General features: G+C 34.2%; 4 protein-coding genes across 4 annotated transcripts; 2 read left to right on the top strand and 2 right to left on the bottom strand.

The window, feature by feature from the left end:
* The first annotated feature begins 1,087 nt into the window (after nt 1-1,087).
* On the top strand, nt 1,088-1,809 carry LOC108575805. Its single transcript, XM_017938705.1, has 2 exons — nt 1,088-1,235; nt 1,507-1,809. The coding sequence occupies exons 1-2, from the start codon at nt 1,177-1,179 to the stop codon at nt 1,769-1,771; spliced, it is 324 nt and encodes a 107-aa protein (XP_017794194.1). The 5' UTR covers nt 1,088-1,176; the 3' UTR covers nt 1,772-1,809.
* Nucleotides 1,810-2,068: 259 nt separating this feature from the next.
* On the bottom strand, nt 2,069-5,388 carry LOC108575218 (apoptosis-inducing factor 3). The gene is made up of 7 exons (XM_017937962.1): nt 5,207-5,388; nt 3,811-4,103; nt 3,414-3,750; nt 2,989-3,339; nt 2,682-2,920; nt 2,390-2,606; nt 2,069-2,322 (listed from the first exon to the last, which is right to left on the bottom strand). The coding sequence occupies exons 1-7, from the start codon at nt 5,277-5,279 to the stop codon at nt 2,069-2,071; spliced, it is 1,764 nt and encodes a 587-aa protein (XP_017793451.1). The 5' UTR covers nt 5,280-5,388.
* Nucleotides 5,389-7,792: 2,404 nt separating this feature from the next.
* LOC108575850 (WD repeat-containing protein 24) lies at nt 7,793-11,701 on the top strand. Its single transcript, XM_017938766.1, has 13 exons — nt 7,793-7,889; nt 7,988-8,104; nt 8,180-8,402; nt 8,462-8,675; nt 8,799-9,047; nt 9,131-9,291; nt 9,368-9,551; nt 9,658-9,811; nt 9,889-10,012; nt 10,106-10,607; nt 10,682-10,843; nt 10,910-11,090; nt 11,685-11,701. The coding sequence occupies exons 1-12, from the start codon at nt 7,793-7,795 to the stop codon at nt 11,036-11,038; spliced, it is 2,316 nt and encodes a 771-aa protein (XP_017794255.1). The 3' UTR covers nt 11,039-11,090; nt 11,685-11,701.
* Nucleotides 11,474-14,329, bottom strand: LOC108575860 (aldehyde dehydrogenase, mitochondrial). The gene is made up of 8 exons (XM_017938777.1): nt 14,024-14,329; nt 13,198-13,443; nt 12,868-13,114; nt 12,449-12,780; nt 12,218-12,355; nt 11,971-12,135; nt 11,728-11,885; nt 11,474-11,621 (listed from the first exon to the last, which is right to left on the bottom strand). The coding sequence occupies exons 1-8, from the start codon at nt 14,117-14,119 to the stop codon at nt 11,474-11,476; spliced, it is 1,530 nt and encodes a 509-aa protein (XP_017794266.1). The 5' UTR covers nt 14,120-14,329.
* Nucleotides 14,330-15,459: the final 1,130 nt, after the last annotated feature.

The raw sequence follows: 15,459 nt of genomic DNA, 5'->3' as shown, positions 1-15,459 counted from the left end.
AGCTTCCCCTACAATATGATAGAAACAAAAAGTGTTCAAACGGCGAACATTATCGCGAGATATGTATGTTCGAGAGCGAAAGGGGAACGAGAAGAGAAAATTAATGCCATACGATGCGTGTGCGCGAGTGCAACCCCGCTTTCGGGGTTGAATCAGGGTGTCGGAATAGAACGGATTTCAAATTCAATTTATATATGAAACAGAGGGATTTATCGCGCGTATATCGTGAAATTCAAAGGAAAGCCACAGTTATTGGATAGTGTAGTCCACCATTTGTCCGTGTAGTTTATCTGCTCGCCTATCTGTCTGTCTGTCTGTCTGTCTGTCTGTCCGTCTGTCTGTCTGCCCGTCTGTCTGTCTGTCTGCCTGCCTGCCCTTGCGTCTACTTTTTGTTTCGTTTTATGAATCATTTACCGATTAAAATCGAATAAATACGATCTTGTTCGAATACGAAAGAATAGTGAGAATAGGAGTGCAAATATAATATTAACGAATACGAATATATAATTGAAAGAGAGATGAGTAAGAAGTGACAGAATGGTGCTAGAGAGGGGGGAGAGAGGGGGAAGACAGATAGAGAGAGAGAGAGAGAGAGAGAGAGAGAGAGAGAGAGAGAGAGAGAGAGAGACAGGCGGACGACACATACGAGAAAACAATGGTGATGAGAAACCAAAAGCCTCGCGTATAAGCGCGGATTCGAATGTGTGAACCTTCTTCGTAATTTGACAACGTGTTTGTTATTAATTATAAGAATATCACCTTTTCTTTTTGTCTTAAATTTGAAATGCTATCAAATAGATCAATTCTTTCATGGAATTACTATTTACTAATCTTTACCAAACCCTTTTTCATACTTCAATTTTTACTCTTCATATTTTTGCATTTACGAATAATCAACAAATTTTTTACAAATAATGGATTAATCAAAGTGTCGTTTATTAACATAATTACGTAAAAGGCAATTTAAGGAGTAGAAGACGATATACCGTTTAAATTTCAAATTTACAATAATTTTAACCAGTTTAAAGTGATTCGGCCAATCGCATCGCGTTGTGTGGAGAAACAGAATCATTCACCATTTGGTGTCTCCTCAGACTGTGCATACGTTGGAGGTTCTAGACGTACTTCGAATCAAGAATTACACGTATCATTAAGAAGAACAAAAATTTTATCGGGATGCGTATCACGAGTATACTTCTCTATAAAGTTCATAACATTCCATATAGATTCCGTGGGTACGTACAAATAACCCTTGCATTCTGGTCAAGTTTAAAGGTTATGCTTTAGTCATTCCTTCAGTTTTAATTACTTTTTTACACAATGATGTGACAGTAGATATAAATATGGTGTAAAGAAATAAACTTTTAACGCAGTTAAATTCCTGAGAACTTCAACCAAGTATATGTAACTGTTATCTGTAATATTGCGAATTAAGGTTATGTTTATTACACATTACTATATATAAACAACAGGATTTATGGTGTACAAGGCTCATATTCAATGCAGGAAATATGGCAAAATTAAGCAGCCCACCTTAAAGGATATCGTAGAATTTAAAAAGGACCTTGAGAGAGAAGATAAAAATATGTTACTTCTGAGGCATCCTTATCTTACGGCTGAACAATCTCATGGTCATATGAAAGAAATTAAAAAAGCAAAGATGTTCAGCCTACTGAACACGTGGCGAGAAGAAACGAACGAGAAATTTAATCGAAGAGTTACTGCTGCTGATAGGTTGAATTATTTAACTATAAATGAAGCTTGGGATTAGTTTATTTTATAAATAGTTACAATACTTCATTGGTTCGATGCGATCAAAATAAATAATTATATAAAATAAAAATCTGTTGTATACAATATAAACATTAAAATTAAGCATGGTATTCCTCCTTGCTTGAGACACTTATTTTTTTTCTCTCTTTTTCTCCAAGTACTAATAGAAAAATCAAAATTCTTGTGACAAAATTCATACATTTTAAAAATACAGAAGTATATTGTAAAATATAACATTTGGAATCTTAGAATAAAACCAGTACTTTTCCTTTTCAATTTTCATCATTAAATGCTTCTAATTCATTAATTCATTTTGAAATCTTTCCTGTAAATCTTTTGGTTTGTTTTTTATCCAACCAAATGGATCTTTATTTATTTCTGCTTCTGTCAATGTCTTTCCTTCATACAGGAAATTTGCAAAATCTGATACAACAGGATCTGCTCCAACACTGCTTATTGCAATTATTTTACCATCTTTAATATAATATGCAAAAAATTCCAAATTCTCCAAAGAACCATAAATTCTTATTTTCTCTGGTTTCCCATATCCTGAAAATTTTATTATAATTATAATGAAAGGCGTCATTTTTCCATTAATACTGAAATATTTACATACCCGCGTAGCGGTAACTCTTTCCGAACAATGTTGTCCAAAAGAATGGTACAGTATTTAAAGCTGTACTTTTAGCGCATATATTTAATGCTGCTATTTTACCATGATAATGCGCTAACGAATAGTGACCTATCGCAGCGGAAATATTATCGGAACCAAATAATGGCGCATATGCTATGTCACCGCCAGCATATACATTTTCCACGTTTGTTTTCAAATACTAAAGTTAAATGTAGAATGTTACTTTTTTTACAATTGATACTTCTAATTATTCTACTGTCGCGTATCATTGTACCTTATCCACTGCAATACTGCCATCTTCTAACATTTTAATGGAGGAATCTTTTAACCAATCTGTATAAAATGTAGATCCAATTCCAATAATTACTATATCAGCTGGAAGAATTTCACCATCAGTAAGTACAATTCTACCTACTGCACTTTCTTCACCCTTCTTTTTCATTTTCTTTTCTTTCTCTTCTTCTTCTTTTGCAATAAATTGTTCAATTTTACGTCCAAATATAAATTTGACACCTTGAAAAAAATATTTAATTATCTTTTGTCCAATCTAATATGAATCAAATCGCACAGTAAAATAGTACCTTTTTCTTCAAACTGTTGCCTGATCCTATTACCAATTTCTCTTCCAAAAACTGCTTCTAAAGGTACTGTGCCTCTACCTATCACGGTAACAGATGCGCATTTGTTAATGCAAAAAGCAGCAGCTTCCATACCAATAAAGCCTAATCCAAATATTATAACATGTTTGTCTGCTAATAGTTTTGAGTTTATAGCATGAGAGTCAGTGTAACTTCTTAATACATGAATGTTGGATAAATCAACACCAGGTATATTAAGCACTCTAGCCTTACTTCCAGTACAAATAAATAAATAGTTGTATGTTAATTTTTCATTATTACTCAACTGAACAACATTTTGATCTGTATTCAGTCCTGTAATAGATTTTGCTATAGAACTTGATTGAATTATATAAAGGATATTAAGAATTTTACGTTAATTTTCCTACCTATAGCTTCTACACCCAGATTTGTTTCAATTTTGTGTTCATTGTAAAATGATTGTGGTCTCAAAGCTGCTTGCTCTATATTTATATCAAAAGTTTTTGATACTTTTACTCTATCGTATGGTAATGCATTTTCCTTAGAAATCATAATAATCTTTCCTGTAAAAGCTTCTTGTCTTAAACTTTCTGCACAAGTTGCAGCTGCTGGTCCACCTCCAACTATTACAACAGTAGTATTATTATTAACATCCTGTTTCCACATTTTTTTTACCCTTCTACTGGAATCTAAATCTTTACGTTTTGCTTTCACACGCACAAGACCATTCTCATCTACATTTACCTGTTTGAATAAACAACATTTATTATTAACAAAAGTTAATTTATGTACTTCTTGAATTACCTGATAGCAAGGTAAGGAATTCAATCCTGGATAATCTTCTATATCTCCTGTTTTAATATTAAAACATGCACCATGCCATGGACATCTTATCCTTCCATCTCCCAATGCTCCTGTATGGAGCAAAGCCCCATAATGAGTACATTTTGTACCAATAGCATGCAATTCTCCTTTTTGTTTAATTAACAAAATTTTTCCTCCATCTTCTCCAAGTGGCAATAGTTTCATTTCATTTTCTTTGATATCAGTTTCCTTACACACCACATCTTCAATGTAATCAAACTTTTCTGGCTTACCTACATAAGTAAATACAAAGTATCCTTGATATGCATTCAATTATCTAGTTAAAATTTTTCATGTTTCAATTTCTTTCTTTCCTCCATTTTTTTATTTAAACTTATTGAACTTTTTAGTTTGATAAATGTTTTTCATTATAAAGTGAATGCGAATATTAAGTAATTGTGCATTATAGTAAATTAAATCGATCACGTCAAGCCTATAACTCACAACTACAACAACATTGTGCATTATTAAATGCTCGCCTAATACCTTCCGGTGTTTTGTTACACTCACTGCAAGTATGAATCTTCCTTTCTGATTGTAATTTTGACATTCTTCCGTTATTTATCTTTAAACGAACATTAAAAATTGTATTATACGTTAATCGCATGCAATGTCTCGCAGTGTACAAGCGCATACTCTCAGAACCTTGTACTATTATTCGTCGTAATTACTCATTTTGTTGTACGAATCTTTACCAATTACTCATAGTACGAGTAGTTCTTAGTTTCGATACTGGATTTTTATCAAAGAAAATTTGAATTATCCCAAAAAGAAATGTACTAAAACCATACGGAAGCTATATATACGTATGTACATACATACGTGTAACTTGTACGCATTATATTTTGTCGCGCACGTCAATCAATTTAATAGACCGAATTTATATTTCAATGAATGCTTTAATTATTGTTTATATTTTCGAATAATATCTATCAGTAAGAAAACAGGTTGATAGATAAAGCATAACAATAACGAAAAAGAAAACGAAACTTCCATATGTCACGTGCCGATAGTAACCATTTATCAAGGAATAACAGAAATCGATCGACAGTAACGTTTATTGCGTTTCATAGAAGAATGTTACTTTTATGTAGCAATTACATATTTTGAATATTCTTACGTATGTATATGTGGTGTGTTTATATATATGCATATATTATAATTAAATTAAATTTATATAAAACAACTTTCCTCATAAAGCCTTATTAAAATCCTCAAACATTTATTCGATATCGGAATATTAACAGGGGTTATTAATATATTGTTAAATGCGTATTGTTGAACATATAATTATAAATACACTGAAGTTTAATAAGAAGAGAAATGTAGTTCGCACCTGCCTTTGGCGATTTGCCTGGCGTGGCACTAGAACTTCCTGGAAGAAGTCCTTTACAATTATTTCCACCCATTTGTATTTATATACGTTAAAGTAGTGTCACTCCCGAATGATAGCCTAGAGCTGTGTTATCGCGATATCTATAAATCAACTGGCTATTTCGATTTCTACAACTACTTGTGCTTACATTCCTAAAGATTGATTCAACTGCCACGATTGACCTTGTATTACTTAAAGTGAAGCATTTTAGATAAACTTTCACTAGTTTATAGAACAATAGATCATGTACTTTCGAAAAATTACATTTATATAATTATTTTAAAGGATTTAGAACAATAATGATAATTATGTAAATTAGTGACTGATTGATAAATTGAATAAAACACAAGGCATTTTAAATAGAACGTCTTTAACTCTTTGATTATTTGGCAAAAATTAAACAGGATGTAAAAGTGAATTGTGTTTTATTATTTAAAGTACATAATATTCATCGATTGATTTAATTGCAATCAAAATTAAATATAATTTTATTGACAGTATTTGATTTTCTAAACTAATACTTTACAATTTCTGTTTAACAATTTATAAGCTATTAATTTTATTGACAAAGACGCATTGCCGATTTTAATTCGTTCGGCACACCTGTAACTATTAACTGCAACTTGTTGCAATAATTCGAACAGTTTTTGAAGACCACGCTTGAAATCGATTTTTGACGTATGTAACGATGTTATATACAATATTGCATAAACAAGTAGAATAACAGATTTGGAACTCTCAATAAAATGTGACGCAAGTATATTTCTTGTTTGAGAGCGCTCCCTTTTAATACTGTTGCGTGGGTTCTTGGGGAATTTGATGGAATTTGCGCACGTAGAGCGCCAAAACACCTCAAAACACGATAGTTTAAGAAAGTTAATGAATACGGAAAAATCCAATGTTGAAACTGTTAATAAACCAATAAATAACTTGATTGGAACAAGAATAAGTAAAATGTTTAATTATAACTTTATTACAAGATAATACGTCTGAGCTCTTTGAACGAGGAAAATCGAATAAATCGTCAGGCATCGTTGATTTCATCATCTTACATGCCTTTATCTTACAAAAGTCTCCAATCAAATTAAAGATTCTATATAACGTTTTTTTTGCGGATGGATTTGATTGGTTCTCATTATTTGTTTATTGCTTCAGCTACACCGCTGCACAACCCGAACTTGGCGCGCTTTAACACACATACACACTACGGGGCGCCATACGACACCAAATTCAGATCGTCCTAAAGCCGTATTCACGGGCGTGCACGACGAGCGATTAAAACTACGTTCATTCAATAGCATAACATACTGTTACGCTATCGCGTGAACGTAGTTTTAATCGCTCGTCGTGCATGCCCATGAACGTGGCTTTAGGGCGGTCTGCATCTGGTGTCATGTGGCGCCTCGAAGTGTGAATGTTAAAGCGCGCCAAATTCAAATTGTACAGCGGTGTAGCCGAAGCAATGAACAAAAGAACCCAAAACAAGTACATACAGTGTACAGTAAATCTCATCGATTGCTATTTGCAATCGCTCGTTAAAATCAATATTTATCGTCGTCGCTATGGACAAAGCATTGCTGAGGTGTAAAACACTCGCTTTAAAGCAAATATGTATTAATAAACAAATGTTTAGAACTAATCAAATTCTTCCTTAGATAACTTTATACAAAACCCTTAGTTTAATTGGTGACGATTGTTTTAACAAAAGCTTGTAAACATTATAAATAATAGTCAACGACGCCTGAAGAGGCAATTCAATTTTCTTCGTTCAAAGATCTCAGACGTATTATCTCGTAATAAAGTTATAGTTAAACATTTCGTTAATTATTGTTCCAGTCAAGTTATTTATTAGTTTATTAAAAGTTTCAACGTTAGTTTTCCTTATTCATTTAACTTCCTAAAATCATCGTGAGCAGAGTACTTCAGTGCTCCACGGGCGACTATTTCGTCAAATTCCCCAAGAACCAACGTAACAACACTAAGAAAGACAAAACTTTTACTATTTTTAAGTTAATATTCCTATTTATCACTATGTTAAATTACATTGTCAAGTTTACTTTTATCACGCCAGCAAAACAGAACAACGAAGTTTAATCGTGCAAAACAATAATTTTTATTGTATCTAGCTACTATTATTCGATAGTATCATGTTACATATTCTACCATTAGAGTTACCACTCTTGTTTATTGTAAAGAAGAATAAGAATGTGTATTTACAAAACATTCTGTGCTTAGTGCGTTCTATGATATGTTTAAATATTTTCGAATGTGTAATTTGGATTAATCTGAATTTAATAAAATGTAGTAATAAAAGAAACGTATTAGAACAAAACAAAATTACATTTTATGTCGGTGTTATTATCATTAATAAGTTTATTAATGTACTTGGATACTTCCTTTGTGTACTGAGATAGGAGATTGTGATACTGTTTATGAGAAAATAGTATTTAGTATTGTAAAAATTAGTAATAATTATTTATACGAAGTATAGTGTGCTTGACAAATTTAACATTCACTGTAATCTGTTAGTTTTCAAAGAATTTCATTATGATTTCCAAAACTGTGTGCATTACTCAAGAAGGTCCGGCAAATGCATTGGCACTCAACAAAGAAAATAGTCAAGTAGTTATAGCAGGACGTAATGGTAAGCTATTTAATAGTGTAAAATTAATCTCTTAATAATAGAACAATTAATTAAGATTGGTAAATAATTAATGGATGATACATTATTCTGCATTACAGTTTTCAAAATATTTACTTTATTAGAAGATAGATTTGAAGAAGCTTGTAATTTGCGTGTCGGAAAAAATTTAAATTTGAATTTTTCTTGTAATGATGTTGCTTGGAATCTCATTGATGGTAAGTTGGTAGTATGAGGAACACTACTTTTCTGATTTATACTTATACAAAAAAATAAATATATGTATTTTCTAGATCATATATTAGCAACTGCTGCCACAAATGGTGCAGTAGTAGTGTGGAATTTAAATAAATCATGTAGATCCAAACAGGAACATGTTTTTATTGATCATAAGAGAACTGTAAATAAAGTAAGCTTTCATATGACAGAACCTATGTGGTTAATATCTGGCTCTCAAGATGGTACAATGAAGTGTTTTGATTTAAGAATACAAGAAGCTACTAGAACCTTTTATAGGTATATAGTTTGAAAATGTTTAAACACATGCATTGTTAATAAAGCATTATTAATTGCAGCAATACAGAATCAGTACGAGATGTACAATTTTGTCCTCATTCACCTCATACTTTTGCTGCTGTCTCTGAAAATGGGCATGTCCAACAGTGGGATTTACGTAAACCAGACCGTTACTTTCAACATTTTACTGCTCATAGCGGTCCTATATTTGCTTGTGATTGGCACCCTGAAACCACTTGGCTTGCAACTGCTTCCAGAGATAAAACCATCAAGGTAATCTTATGTTATTCATATTATTTTAAATAGAAAAGTGTTTAATTAAAAATTCAAGGATGTTGTTTTCTTTCTTTTTTTTTTTGTTGTTAAGACTTCATACGTGTAAAATGTTGTACATAGGTTTGGGACTTATTAGGTAAACCGAGTTGTGATTATGTAATACATACAATAGCATCTGTAGGTCACATAAAATGGAGACCTCAAAGAAAATATCATATATCCAGTTGTGCTCTTGTGGTAGATTGTAGTATAAATGTGTGGGATATTCGTAGACCATACATACCTTTTGCAAGTTTTAACGAACATGAAGATGTTGCAACTGGTGTTGCATGGAGGGGTAATTCACAATCTTTTTTATCAACTAGCAAGGTAATAGCAGCGTCATAATTAACGCTTATTGTAAAATATTTTCTATATTGTTGCGCGGCGTTAATAATGCATTGTTCGTGCAGGACTGTACACTGTATCACCATGTGTTTAAAGATGCTACTAGACCCGCGAGTAAAGCGAATCCGCAGGGCATGGCGTTAAATCCGAAAGGTGATATTGCGTATGCTTGTAAAGTAAATGTCCACGTTACAACTACAATGAAACAACTGACTAACATAATGAGGTTGATGAATTCGTTGCTTAAATTGGCTCTTCTTTGACGATATCGTCGTTGCTAACATGTCGAATTTTATTAATAGAAAAACACCCGCAACAAATGATACGTTTTGTATGGCGTCTAGCGTGATGCACAGATTTGCCATAAACATGCCACGGGAACCACAGTGGTTTAAAGCTTGTGCAGAAGGTTATTTACTTTCTGGAAGATTAAATGACATTTGCGATCATAATGCCACTGTTGCCAGAAATGCCGGTAGAAATGATGTGTGTAATCGTTGAAATTTATATATCATTACAGTTTACTCGTTGATCGTATTATTCTATTAAAATACAATATTCCTATTAATATATAAAAATCAACTTTAACCAGATCAGTACTGTGTGGAATATTATAAAAACTTTATACGCAAATCCAATGGGATCTATTTTAAAAACTCCTCCAACTGCTTCCAAGGAAGATATAGTGAATACATTAAACTTAGCACAAATTACAATGGGACCTGGTCTAGAACAATCGAATGCAGGTAATCTCGCATATAAAGATCCCTTCGGGTGTTATATTAGAATTGTAACGATGATATTTGAAAATATTTTCTCTCAGCGCATGAGAACGATGTGAAATCATTGCAAGGAGAAGTAACGGGCGCAACTAGTGGAGGTGATGATGAGACGGAAACAGATGAGACGCCGGAAAATCAACATTCTATAGGGTCTATGTTACCTAGGTAGCGTTGACGATAACTAATCGATTTAAAATGTTACGATGTTGAATGTACTTGGTATATTGACATTGTCTATTTTCGTCTGAAAATATTCAGTTACAAACGAGCATTTATTGATCACAAAGGACCATCTAAAGGAGATTTCTTATTTGGAGAAAGCGAATTTGAACCCATGACGATGGAATACACTTCCAGTTATATGAATAATATGATAAATAACGATAACGATTGGACGTTATCCAAAGAGGCATTCCCTTTGAGACACGAGATAAAGGACAGATCACCGCCGCCGGAACAATTTCCGAATCATCCCCCGGACATTAACGAAGATTGTGCTTCGTTAATGATCGAAGATCAACCGAGTCAATTAATAGTCTCGAATATACCTAAACCGCAGTTTTGGGATCCCACGAACTTGATCGAAGAGGCTTTGAAGCATCATGCGGCTCTCAGAGATATACAGACTTCTGCGTCGATTCTTATCGCGTTGGGAGAAAAACGAAAAAACTTGAACATTGAAACGGCCGTTCAAGAACATTGGATATTAGAATACTTGGATATGCTTGCAAGATTTAAACTCTGGAACGTGGCAACCCAGGTTAGTGAATGAACTACAATATATTGAAATCACTTGGACGATCAAGTAGTATAACAATCGGTTTATGTTGACAGATTATTCAATCGGTCTGGATTCCATCTGTATCGCAATTAAATCAGCAATCAACTGTAATACACGCGTGTTGTTTTGCTTGTACAAAACCGTCGCAAAGAGCAGCATGGTTTTGCGATCGATGCGATTCCTCTCACCACGCTCTCTGTTCCGTTTGTCATCAGGTGAGGTACTTAATCTTTGTCCATCGCATTTGTTCTGACGCGTTTTACTGTTTGTATGTTCGACAGGTTGTGCGAGGAATTTACGCATGGTGTCAGGGATGTACACACGGTGGTCACGTTGTCCATATGAACGAGTGGTTCAGTTGTAATAGACAGTGCCCTACAGGCTGCGGTCATATGTGCGAGTATACTTAGGGAGCATGTGACGGTGTGCAATAACTTTCCAGTATACATAGATTTGTGTTCCGTAAGTGTTAGAAGCGTTGAAACTTTCATTAACTAGCGGATTTAAAAGGATTAAATTATTTATTAATTATATTTTTGTAATTTCTATAATAAGATTTGACGAGATTATGTCAACATATATTGTTCCTTTAATTCTAAAGTATCACATTTCATTCAACAATACAAATTATAGAAAAATACAGTAGTACTTAAAATACTCGTCCTCCTTTTTTCTTGCTTTTTTTTTGGCATGTAGCAAGTGTGCAAAAAGACACTTATTTTATATTGTTTTTTATATTTTCAATATTTAATTGAGCGTATCGTGACAGATACATACAGTAGAAAAATGAAAAAAAATCTTACTAATTTTCACGAGAAATGGAAGAAAATTGAAATGTAATTGTTCTAACTATTTTTTTGATTAACTTTAACGATTACACTCTTGATTTCGGTATATGCTTGGAGGCCGTATTCTCCGAGTTCTCTTCCGTGTCCAGACATTTTATATCCTCCAAATGGTACTTGAGGCGTTAGAACGTTATACGTGTTAACCCTGTAATATGTTGTAAAAAATAAGGAATGAAAGAAAAGTTACTTTTTCTTTTTTTTTATTTAGGCTGATTAGAAAAGGTGATGTCTGAATATTAAGATAACATTACCATACGGTGCCTGCTCGAAGTCCCTGTATGACATGATTTGCTTTGTCGATGTCCTTTGTGAAAACTGCTGCCGCCAATCCGTAATCAGTAGCGTTAGCACGCTTGATAACTTCGTTTAAGCTGCTGAATTTTAGAATTTGTTGAACCGGTCCGAAGATCTGTAAGGAACGTTAGATATTGCGCTACATGGAATGATTTGTGGGCTTGTTACGTTTGGAAATAATCAAAGAAGTTCGTATCCACCTCTTCCTTAGCGATGGTCATATCATCTGTAACGTTAGCAAACACTGTAGGCGCGACAAAATAGCCTTTATCACCAACTCTCGTGCCACCAGAAACAAGCTTTGCCCCTTGCTTTTTGCCAGTTTCAATGAGAGATATAATTCTATTTGTTTGTTCCTCATCGATCTAACGAAGAACGAATAATTGGATTTAATTTTGACAAACGTATCATTTTTGCTTCGGTATCGTTGACGAGAGAATTCGATACCTGTGGACCTTGCTCCACGTTCACGTCAAATGGATCACCCACGACCCTAGATTTGGCACGAGCAGCACTTTTTTCCACGAATTCATCATAAATACTATCCTCGACGAATGTTCTCGAGCCGGCACAACAGCACTGACCCTAAAAGGAAATACAGCGCACACATTAGTGAACGTGAATTACGCAAATAGGTTTCGTTCGAGAGTGGTAAGAGAAGTATAGTTATGGTGGTACCATGTTATAAAATAGAGCGAAATGAGCTGTTTCTACAGCATGGTCGAGATCAGCATCCCTAAATATTATGTTAGGAGATTTTCCACCAAGTTCTAACGTGGTCCTTTTCAGGGTGTTTGCGGCATCCTTTTGTATTAACTTTCCAACTTCAGTTGAGCCGGTGAACGCTATTTTATGGACCATATTATGAGCGACCAGCGCAGCTCCGGCTTGTCCAAAACCAGGAACGACATTGATTACTCCATTAGGAAATCCAGCTTCCTTGGTTAATTGAGCCACGTATAAAGCTGTTAATGGCGTCTGTTCGGCAGGTTTCAAAATGATGACATTTCCTATAAGCGGCAAACGTAATTAGTCACTGGTGCAACATTATCTAAATGATTAAATGTGATTGTTGTTTACTATAATAAATGCGTTACCAGTAGCTAAAGCGGGTCCTAGTTTCCAAGCCATCATTAGAAGAGGGAAATTCCACGGAATAATTTGTCCACAAACACCAACGGGTTCGTGACGCGTGTAGGCGAAATATTTTCCATCGACGGGAATTACTTTGCCGTGGCTTTTGTCCGACCATCCCGCAAAATACCTCAATGTTTGAATGCTTGCAGGTACATCAAATTCGTATGCTGTGACGTATGGTTTTCCATTATCTAACGTTTCCAAAGACTGTCGCGCAAAATAGTTCCGAGTTATTAACAACGATGTCTGCCGTGAAAAAAATTCAAGTAGTACTTGTGAGAAATGTTTACCGCGAGATAAGTGCGATCACGTTCCATCAAGTCGGCCAACCTGTTCAACAATACACCGCGTTGAGAAGCGTCCATAGTTCGCCATGGTGAATCTAACTTAAAAGCTTTATTTGCTGCGTGTACCGCTACATCGATGTCACCAACATCGCCTTCCTGCACCTCGGTGATAGTTTCACCGGTTGTAGGGTTAACCGTGGGAAACGTTTTTCCCGACTTGGATCGGTGCCATTCATTATCAATGAAAATCTAAAATATTAAGCATGTTAAATAAGCAACTACGATGACACCGGCTCGATAAAAATGAAACATTACAAGATATTATGTAAAGACAAGAAAAAAACAGTCATTATTTTAGTTAGGTAAATATACATATATCAGACAGATAACGATAGAAAAAGGTTGTGTCGATAGCCTTTATTCTTATTATGGTGTAGATTAGAAGTACGAAGTCTGAAAAATTGCAAATTGCAAACCTCATCATTATCAACTGATTCACGTGTTTCATTTTTTGCTAACCAAATGGGAAAAAATTGAAACGAATTTATTTTATTTTTAAGTAATTCTAGAAAATTAAATGTAACTGTGTAATCTGTTTAGAAACAATTTTACAACAGATAAGACACTTGTCGTAACGAATATATTACTGCATATGTTTCTTCACTAAAACATTATACGTAAGAGATAAGCGATTATTATAATATTCATAGAGAAACAATGCGTTCTCCCTCTCCGTCTCCCTCCCCTTTCTTTAAGAAGGATAAGTTTCATAAAGTGCATTTCATAAGAATTCCTCTAAATAAAGGGCATAGTACTGAACGTTACTTACTCCTGAATAGAGGATCGATGGATTTTTTTCTGGCAACAGTCTGGCAGCAGTCGAAAAATACCGTGGCAATCGAACTTTTCTCAATAGTCGTAACATGATTATCTCTAAGTTAAAAACGGTCTTAATTCGTGACCGTTCTGTTCCGTATGTTAGTCAGAATATTACTGTCTAGTCGTTTATTTGCTGTAGTACCAACTAATGGGGATTAGTTGATATTGCAAAGCTGTTTGCACATGCGCGGTAATTCGATGTGTCAGCCTAACCAATATACGTATATATGAATAAATTGGGTAATGATATTTTTCAAGATACACGGATTACTATCTTATCGTCATAATTATAAATAAATATATATTTGATAAACGTGCAGGCGAATGATCTCATGTACACGAGGTTAGGTTACACGAAGTTCTCGTTTCTACCAGTAGCAGTTCAGGATATTTTCAATTCTACATTATAATTGGTGATGGCGAAAACTCTGATCCCCACTACTTTTTACGTACAATACACAATAAATGATAATCAGAATGTTCTCGTACAGGTGTACGACATTTTCATCGATCGAATTATCATGTAGGCTTAATTAATCGAGTAGTTCAGTATCAAATCTTTGGTTTATTAAACTCTATTCACTTTACATTAACAGTAATCTATGTCGTACTATGTTGAACGTAGACAATGCAAAACGGTTTTGCGATCATTCGTAGAATGCACGTTTATCTTTTGTACTGTGTCGAGAACACGCGCGCGCGCGTGTGCGTGTTCTTGTTGTGTGTGTGTGTGTATGTTTATATGCCTGTGATGAAAACTGATCTTGATTTGTATAGTTAATAATGATATTGTACAGTGTCATTTGACGAACTTATAATATCCATCGATAAGAAAGCAATTTGTTTGTTATTTCTAAGGAAACGTCGTGAGCGAGAGCATGCGTTGCATTACGACGTGAATTTTGTAGCTGATTTTTGCGTTGAAGGAGTTTTAAAGTGGTAAAACGAGTGAATCAACTTTATTGATGAAATTTAATATAATTGACCTGTTAGTATCGACTCATACTTATTACTTATTAAGTCATCGAAATGTTTCCAACGGTTCGATTTCAAAGTTTCGCAAACGACAGGCAAATACAGTACACGACATACAAAGTTGGGGGCAAGCATGTTGCTTCGAAGTTACAAAACAAAAGGGGATACGAGTGCTTACAAATAATCGATCATGACCGTTCAAGAAGTAAGAGGCGGGTATAATTCGTGTTACATAACAAATGCCTATTTTTACCTGTAAACATGACATTTATTTTCGATAGTTATGTACAAGACTCGCGTAACCACATAATGAAGGTCTTGTAATGAGCATTAGGCTCTCAAAGAGTACGGTTTTCCTTCTCGACATTTCGTTTATTGTAGGCTTTTCGAGATACGAAATGAAAAAAAAAC

The sequence above is a fragment of the Habropoda laboriosa genome, unplaced genomic scaffold (assembly GCF_001263275.1).
Source record: "Habropoda laboriosa isolate 0110345459 unplaced genomic scaffold, ASM126327v1 scaffold18, whole genome shotgun sequence".
Classification (NCBI taxonomy): Eukaryota; Metazoa; Arthropoda; class Insecta; order Hymenoptera; family Apidae; genus Habropoda; species Habropoda laboriosa.
This window is presented reverse-complemented; position numbering and strand designations above follow the sequence as displayed.

Coding starts and splice junctions, on each gene's coding strand:
- LOC108575805 (XM_017938705.1), top strand. CDS start 1,177: ATGCGTATCACGAGTATACTTCTCTATAAAGTTCATAACATTCCATAT. Junction 1,236..1,506: donor ATTCCATATAGATTCCGTGG/GTACGTACAAAT, acceptor TATTCAATGCAG/GAAATATGGCAAAATTAAGC.
- LOC108575218 (XM_017937962.1), bottom strand. CDS start 5,279: ATGGGTGGAAATAATTGTAAAGGACTTCTTCCAGGAAGTTCTAGTGCC. Junction 2,921..2,988: donor GCAACAGTTTGAAGAAAAAG/GTACTATTTTAC, acceptor ATTTTTTTCAAG/GTGTCAAATTTATATTTGGA. Junction 2,607..2,681: donor GCAGTATTGCAGTGGATAAG/GTACAATGATAC, acceptor ATTTAACTTTAG/TATTTGAAAACAAACGTGGA.
- LOC108575850 (XM_017938766.1), top strand. CDS start 7,793: ATGATTTCCAAAACTGTGTGCATTACTCAAGAAGGTCCGGCAAATGCA. Junction 8,105..8,179: donor TGCTTGGAATCTCATTGATG/GTAAGTTGGTAG, acceptor TGTATTTTCTAG/ATCATATATTAGCAACTGCT. Junction 8,403..8,461: donor GCTACTAGAACCTTTTATAG/GTATATAGTTTG, acceptor TATTAATTGCAG/CAATACAGAATCAGTACGAG.
- LOC108575860 (XM_017938777.1), bottom strand. CDS start 14,119: ATGTTACGACTATTGAGAAAAGTTCGATTGCCACGGTATTTTTCGACT. Junction 13,115..13,197: donor GTGATCGCACTTATCTCGCG/GTAAACATTTCT, acceptor TTTGCGCGACAG/TCTTTGGAAACGTTAGATAA. Junction 11,622..11,727: donor CTTCGAGCAGGCACCGTATG/GTAATGTTATCT, acceptor AACATATTACAG/GGTTAACACGTATAACGTTC.